Raw genomic sequence first — 8720 nt, forward strand, 5'->3', positions numbered from 1 at the left:
CTTGGATAGAGAAATTTTTTTTCCTTAGACGCTTTGTCTCCCTTTCCCACTTTTTGTTGACTTTTTTTTTGTTAGACGCTAGCAAACACTGTAACACCCCTTGTCACAAACATACTATTTCTTTCTTTCTTTCTCTCTCTCTCTCTGCTTCACGCGCAGATAGGGTCATGACGAATCTCCTCCTAAAATTGGAGCGACATGCGTGCTAATTTGTAGACATGCATAAAGTACAATCACGTACACACACACACACACACATCCTGCCTTATATATATACGGATGTCGATTTCTTGTTTGTATTCTCCTACAAGCATGAAAGTGTCACTATATAACTGCAGACTTGGGTGTGTGCTTCTCAACCATGTAGTTTCAGGTTCAGTCCCATTCTGCACCACTTTGGGCAAGTGTCTGCTACTATAGCCTCAGACCAACCAAAGCCTTGTGAATAGATTTAGAAGGTTGGAAACTATGTAAAAGCCCATCATATATGTGTGTTTACATGTGTGATCATTTGTATGGTAGTGCATCAGGTGGTGTTGATATCAGTTTTTCCTATGGCACCTGTGCCCAGCATCGCCTTCCTGGCACTTGTGCCGGATGGCACATTTAAAGACATTCGAGCGGGATCGTTGCCAGTGCCGCCGAACTGGCTCCTGTGCAGGTGGCACGTAAAATACACCATTTTGAGCATGGCCGTTGCCAGTACCGCCTGACTGGCCTTCATGCCGGTGGCACGTAAAAGCACCCACTACACTCTCGAAGTGGTTGGCAGTAGGAAGGGCATCAAACTGTAGAAACTCTGCCAAATCAGATTGGAGCCTGGTGTAGCCATCTGGTTTCACCAGTCCTCAGTCAAATCATCCAACCCATGCTAGCATGGAAAGCGGATGTTAAACGACGATGATGATGATGATGATGATGAAGAAATCATTCAGTTTCTCTGTGTATTCAAAGCCATGTGGAATCAAAGGTCCCTTACTTGTAAAACAGATAAGGTTTAGCATCAGGAAGGCCTTAAACAACATATTCTTCCAAACCATGCAAGCAATGGAAAATGGACACAAAACAAACACTACGCGCACGCACGCACACACACACACACACACACACACACATGATGTGTACATTTATTTTTAACATGGAAATTTAAATGCATTTGCTGCAGGATTTTTTTCTTTTTTTCTCAGTGAATACTTTTTATGTTTGAGTGTGTAAGCAAGGGAAATTATTAATGATGTATCTTGAACCTTACTGCTTCATATGCATATACTACACACACACAATAGTACCATTTTGTTAATCTAACATTACAGAAGCTGTTCTTTTTCTCACAGGGTTGTTGGTGGATTGGAAACTTTGAATAAAATGGAGAAGATTGAGACTGATGATAATGACAAACCTTTGGTAACTAGTATTTGTTTATCTGTCTTCAGATTATGCTGACTAATGATCAGAATTGTTCCATATTTCTGGCTATGGTGTTTGATGTAACCATGGTTGGCCACCAGGGTTGCACACCATTGCTATGGTTTTGTTGTCATCCACTCAATGCAAATAGCTGACAGGTGGATTAAAATTCAATATTCTCTTCATCTTTCTAGCAGCATTTTCCATTAGATAATAAACAAATGTTTCTTAAAGATAACACACTCATTCAACAATATAAGACAAGTGTGGGTTATGTATGCTGGAGAAGGAGGCACAGTGATATGATGTGACTTCCCCACATAACTGCTGATGTATTGTAAGCAATTTCTTGTAAACTTGTCTTAAAATATTATATCTTGACTTGTTTTCAATATTTTATTATTAACAACAATTATTTTCCTAGCAAATTTATGCTTATCTGGTTCCCTAGCCTACAACACTCAACCACCCTTCTTTAATATGACTGCATTAGATGCAGGGCAATTTTTTAATACATATGCAAATAATATCTTATACATCTTTAACTATGGTATTTACAGGACCAAGTTCAATTCCATGAAACAGAACTTAGATATGTTGAGTAAACTTCTCAGAAAAGTGAAGGTTAAATGAAAATACTGCAATTTTAACCCTTTCATTACTGTATTTATTTTGAGGTGCTCTGTGTTTCTCCCAAGTATTTTAGATATAACAAAGAATTTTGTAAAATAACTTAGTTATCATTTAAGCTAGTGTTAGGAACATTAATTGTGACTAAGGTTTGGTGGAAGATTTTAATTCAAAACTTATGAAAACAAGACAGTTGTACTACAGAGCCAGAGCCAGTTTCAACCAGGTTGGTAACAAAAGGGTTATTCCTTCAGAAATAGAGAAAAAAGGAATGTTACCAAACTCTCCAACTATATTTAGAAATTGAAAGAAACCAGAATTAAATTTGACATGCACTGCAAAATTCTGGAACAATACAATCTGTACATAAATGGATCAAGAACCTGCAGCTTGTGTAATTTAGTAAATAAATTCATATTCAGGAATCTCAAGCAACAACAATATTATTTAGATATTTGATCCAAGATTTTCAGTAAATGGAGGCTGTTCAAAAAATTTCTTTTAGCAAACTATAAATTCAACATCACTAGATGAAAGTGAATTCACTATACCAACACATGGAAATATACACAAATTATTGTGAAAACATCTGATTGTAAACTTCAGGACTGAAGTAAATTCATTAATTTCACAGAAGTCAAAGCTTATGCAATAACATATTGATTCTACAAAATTGTATTTCATATTTCATGGGGGTTCTTAGTTTTGAAATTCATCTGATGATTAATTGTTGTAGGAATAATTTTTGATACAGACATGAACTGTAGGTTAACTACTACTGTATCACATAGTAAATATTTCACTTTTTTACATGTATTATTGTGTACTTATATGTTGTTTGTGACAACACTTGCAGCTTATTAATCTATATATATATATATATATATATATTATCTTTGATAGGAAGATATCATAATTGAAGACACCATAGTGTTTGTTGATCCATTTAAAGAAGCTGAAGAACTGGTAAGCTTTCTTTCATGTATGTGTGTGTGTGTGTGTGTACAGCATCATCATCTCTCCTGTTACAGTCATCAAAAGGCACTTAGTGACTGGAATAGTGCAAGAAAATATAATAAATAAGCCACTGCACAAATTAGCTGATGTGTTATCAAAATAACCTGCCTTTTTATGTCACAAAACAAGCAAACAAGGCATTTGTAAAACACTATTTTGAGAAAGACCTGCAAAAGGTTAACTCATTGTCTGCTGTAGATTATGTCATGTTAACTTCTAGCAAAGATGGAAACTATCAATACTATGTTGTTCCTTCCTAATGGTTTCAGTTGAAGAAAGAACGAGAAGATGAGATAAAGAAAGAAGAAGAGGAGAAAGCTAAACTGAAAAGTTGGAAAGTTGAGAAGAAAAGTAGTGAAGAGAACAACCTTGTAGCTTTTAAACAAGGAGTTGGGAAATATATCAACCCATCTGTTATGTAAGTATACACTTTCATCATAATCATTTTATTCTTTTAATGTCCATGTTGCCATATTTGCAGTCAGACAGAATTTGTTGGGAGATTTTCTACAGCCATATGCCCTTTCTGTCATCAACTCTCACCTGGTTCCATAAGGTAATATTTCCCCATAGCCGTCACTGTATTATGATGACACTCATTTACAACTATTACAAGATCTCAATACAAAGGGACAACTCACACACACACACACACACACACACACACACACACACACACACACACACACACACACACACACACACACACACACACACACATATGAGTGAGTAGACAAACAAAAGAAGGGCACTCAACACATTTATTGGGAGTTACATGTATGTATATATATATATATATATATATACACACACAGAGAAAGAGAGAGAGAGAGAGAGATGACTATGTGGTTAAGAAGTTTGCTTTGCAACCACATTGTTTTGGGTTCAGTCTCACTGTGTGACACCTTGAGCAAGTGTATTTTACTATAGCCTCAGGCCAACAAATTTCTTGTAAGTGAATTGGGAAACTGTAGAAACCTGTTACATCTCAAGTCAAAATTTGTAGACAAGAGTAGAATTGATAGTGTGAATTGTGAAATTAACTCTAATGATAATTTTCCTGAACTAGATTTCAATTCTTTAAGTAAAAATAATTCTGACTGATAATGCAGTCAAGTTAACACTTAGTTTTAATATTAATTATAATAATAATAATAATAATCCTGCCGTAAGACCTAATTCTGAGAGGATGACTAGTAAGAATTCTTTTAACCATGAGTACCAAATATAAGTGAATAAATGCTTATGTAATTGTAAAAACAAAAGTTGTCTATCCATTGTAAATCAGTGTCTAAGGAAAAATATAGTATATCAATGTAAGATAAAAACAGGGGATCATAAGTATTATTACATAGGTTAATCTGTTCCAATTTGGAAATCTAGATTTCATAATCATTCTAATTCATTTAAGTGTAGAAGAAAAGGTAATTCTACAAATCTTAGTAAGTGCATTTGGGATTTAAAAGATAGGAACATTACATATAATTTAACCCTTTTGTTACAAAACTGCCCGAAGCCACCTGAGCAAAATTCTGGTTCATATGACCAAGGCACTCAAACCAGCCCATAATCACATATTCGTATTTAAATGAGAATGTCAGCGCAAATTCCGTTGGTCCATTCATAAAAATACATGATTCCACTTTGTAAACAATTGAGTTAAAGTTTCCAACATCGATCAACGTGATATATTAACTCTGCAGATTTTGGAAAAATGTTTTCCAAATTTTTAAAGTTTGTAATACTGACAAAAAATGGATACCTGTTTTATTCTGTCAAGCAGCGAGTCAAAATTTGAAGGATATTCAACTGAAGACCTTGAGAAATCTGCTAAATCTATAACTGAAAAAAAAACCATATGGTATTTGATAATGAATCCAATGTTTCATTTTCCAAAAGTGAAAGCTGTGATTCCAAAGAACTCCAATGACAGCAATAAAGAAAATGAATTTGCATCTGAATGGAGTAAGAATTTAAAAACTGTTTCTTTCAGTGATTTCTGTGAAGAGACTGAACCAAGTTAGTCTTTTCCAGGAGAGAGAACCATTAGACTATTTCATTTTACTTATTTCTCTTAGCTTGTTTCAAATAATTACAGTAGAAACAAAGCATTATACTGAATGTAAACAACACAAAAATAAGGATTGTTTGTGGTTTCCCACAATCTTAGATGAAATTAGAGCATATTTTACCATAAATATTATTATGGGTGTTAGAAAGCCACCCAGAATTACAAATTACTGAAGTAGCGATGAAATATGTCTTAAGCATAATGACAAGGATATGGTTTCTAAAATTAACGCAGTGTTTACATGTGAGAGACATGAGCAGCGAACCAGGTTTTGATGCCTTATTTAAAATAAGACCCCTCATTGACTGTGTTTAAAACACATATAAAACATTTTACAAACCAGGGAAATATCTATCCATTAATAAGGGTATGGTGGGCTATAAAGGCCAAGTACGTTTTCGACAATATATGCTAGGAAAGCCCCAAAAATGTGAGATCAAAGTTTGGAAGATTTGCAAACTGAATTTTATACACGCAAAAGAGACAACTATATAAGCCAGCATGGTCTAGGGTATGATGTGGTCTGGAATTTATCACTTCCATACCATTATTTTTTGACTGGTTTTTCAGTGCGGTCAAACTTGCAGAAAATTTAGTTGCTGTGGCAACACAAGACTGCCATTGGATATAAAAAAAAGCAAAATATAAAAAAAGATGAAATAATTCAACAGCAGAAAAGAAATTTGCTAGCAACCGCATACAGAGATAAGAGGTAGATCAATTTTCTATCTACCTGTGCACAGCCACATATGGATGAAAATGGCACTCCATCTGTGAACCTTGATTATAACATGGGTGATGTAGATCGGCTGATTCAGATGACGTCTTATTATCCAGTTGGTAGACCGGGGAATAAATGGTGGCGATACCTGGCTTGGTATATAGTAAATATGAGTATTGTTAGTGTGTTTATACTATATACCAAATCAGGACTGGCTCGAAAGTGATGCAACCAGATGTAGCAATACAGTTGAGATCTGGTTATTCCTCAAAAAAAAAAAAAAAAAATGTAGGGAGGTAAAACAAAGCCTGCAAGAGGGATATCCCTCTGAATTCAGCTGATCTCCATAAATTAGAAAAAAATCAAGGGTCACAAAAAGCAGTGTCACGAATGCCTTCATCAAAAAAGGAAAGCACCCAGTGGACGGTCTTTTGAAACAACTTTCCAATCTGGAATCTGCAAGGTTGCATTATGTAGAGCAGGGTGCTTTACAAGTTTTCATGATAGAAATATTGTTTGATTTGTATATATGTGATTTGATTTTATAAATATTTTCAAATTTACTTCGTTTTTATTTTTCTTTATCTGTAATTTTAATTTACCTGTTATTTTAATTTACCTGTAAGGTGTGTGACGAATTTTAATTGATTTCTTTTGTAAATCATTATTGTATGTTTCTGTGTATTTATGTATGTAGGAGAGTTTATTTCATCTAGTTGATGGTGTTTGTATTTTATTTTCTTGTTTTCTACACAGACTAATTCCAGTATTTTGTTCTATTTATACCTTTATGGTACACCTGTCTTTTGTGTGTTTAAATTCAGCTGATAATGTGCACAATTCTTCTATAGTAAAATTTTGTTGTATACCCAATTGAATATTAACTAATAACCCATTTTCTATAAGGGTGTTTGAACAAAATTTAAATAATTTTATATTTTGTTGAATTTACCTGTAATTAGAGTCACTTTGAGACAAAAATTTGGGAATAGTATTGGTTGAGAACCTTTCATTAAATTTTTTACCAAAAATCACAGTAATATGTTGATAAATAAAATGGTTAGAGTTGTTTAATGAAACCAGTCTAAATTTATGACTATTTTAGAAATTAATTGAAGCACATAAGGGGTGTATTTTGGTTAGGAATATGGTAATGAAAGGGTTAAAGTGGTCCATTATTAGTTGCGCACCATCATAAAATATTGGCAATTCTAAATGTGATCTTTGGCCTTGAAGAAATGCAAATAACAGGTCATTAACAACAGGTGTCTTTCAACTAAGGACAAATTAAATTAAGCTGGCGTGTGTGGAAGTGAAGCCTTATGGCAGGGACATAAGAGATGACAGGCATGGGGAGGAATATAGATATTGCAGGGATGGTAGTCAAACCAAGAAAGAAAGGTTAGGCTTGGCCGAACACCGGTCACATGGAGAGAGATAGAGTCAAAGAGATAGAAGAATTAGGGAGGGATGAGAAAAAAGAAAAGAGTCAGAATGAAGTGAAAGAGGAGGGAAGGTGGGAATGAAGAGAAAGCCAGGAAATGTGAGAGAGGGGGAACAAAAGAAAGAAGAGTGGAAAGAATGAAGTAAGTGTGAAGGAGCTGATAGAAAGAAAGAAAGAATGAAAGAGTAAGAGAGTCGTACAAAATTTAGATAATCTGGAACTTGACTGAGGAAAGAAAACTCTAAATGACCCGTCCTTGTTTTTTCTCGTCCCTTTTTTGTATCATCTGTCTAGATGTTTTGTTGTCCCTTTTTTGTATCGTCTAGCTGTCTGGATGTTTTGCGTTCTTGCCCTAGATTTTGTATTCCTTTTTATTGGGTTGGCAATTAAGTTCCTGCTGTATTTTTAAATTTCAATTTTCTTAAAGGTTTAGTAAAAAGTAACAACCAATTAATAATGTATTCACTCTTGTTGTTTACAACTTCTTCCCAACGTTCAGCAAGATTTTCAATACCTCGTTGGTAGAAATCACCTGATTTTGACTCGAAAAATTGATCCAACCAAGCTCTCAATTCTGCATCAGTATTGAACAAAACTTCGCACATAGCATTTGAAAGAGATCAAAAGAGTCGGAAATCCGTTGGTGCCAAATCAGGAGAGTACGGCGGTGTGGCAACACTTCTCAGCCATACATTTGAATGGCTTCCTTGGTCATATTGGCAATATGATGGCAGGCGTTGTCATGCAGCAGAAGAACTCCATGCTGCCGATTAGGTCTTTTCTCTTGAATAGCCGTGTTGAGTTGTTTCATCTGTTGGTTCCGTTCAAGCAATTGGTAATGGATAATCCCTTCCCAGTCCCACCATACACACAACATCATTTTATGTGGATGAAGATCTTGTTTCACGCATGGTGTCACTTGTTTAACGAGGCTAAGCCATTCCTTACGCTGCTTCATATTGATGTACTGGCACCATTTTTCATTGCCAGTAATGATTCGGTAAAGAAATCGTTGCTTGTATCCATGACTTGAGTGGTGACAAGTTTTATGTGTATACAAGGTCAGACACCAGTTTTTTTATGTTGGTTGTTTATCACAACAACAGGTCGTTGAAATGTGAGATATACTATATCTTTATTTATAATATTTTCATTCGTAAGTTATAACGAATATTATTGTTTATTAATTAAAAGCTATAATGATAATTTCGTTACTTATAACTTAATTATAAGTATCTATCACTAAGCATAACTCTTAGTTTAGTTTAGGCTGCGTAAATGTTATGATGTATACATGACAAGACGCTGAATGAGCGTTTATTATGTGCATGTATGTTGAAGATATAGATTATATTTTTTTGACCGTTACACATAAAAAAATACAGTTTCATTAATATACAGAAATAAATTCAACAAGTTGAAAGAAACGA

General features: G+C 34.5%; 1 protein-coding gene across 3 annotated transcripts in view; it reads left to right on the top strand.

Annotated features, from left to right (window-relative positions):
- Positions 1 to 8720, top strand: part of LOC106873240 (RING-type E3 ubiquitin-protein ligase PPIL2) — a 105634-nt gene that overhangs the window by 83745 nt on the left and 13169 nt on the right. For all 3 annotated transcript variants that reach the window (XM_052976763.1, XM_014920512.2, XM_014920513.2), the window contains exons 17-19: positions 1335 to 1404; positions 2941 to 3003; positions 3324 to 3472. In XM_052976763.1, the coding sequence (XP_052832723.1) occupies positions 1335 to 1404; positions 2941 to 3003; positions 3324 to 3472 (282 nt within the window). The remainder of the gene's footprint in view (positions 1 to 1334; positions 1405 to 2940; positions 3004 to 3323; positions 3473 to 8720) is intronic.

Source organism: Octopus bimaculoides, chromosome 25 (assembly GCF_001194135.2).
Source record: "Octopus bimaculoides isolate UCB-OBI-ISO-001 chromosome 25, ASM119413v2, whole genome shotgun sequence".
Classification (NCBI taxonomy): domain Eukaryota; kingdom Metazoa; phylum Mollusca; class Cephalopoda; order Octopoda; family Octopodidae; genus Octopus; species Octopus bimaculoides.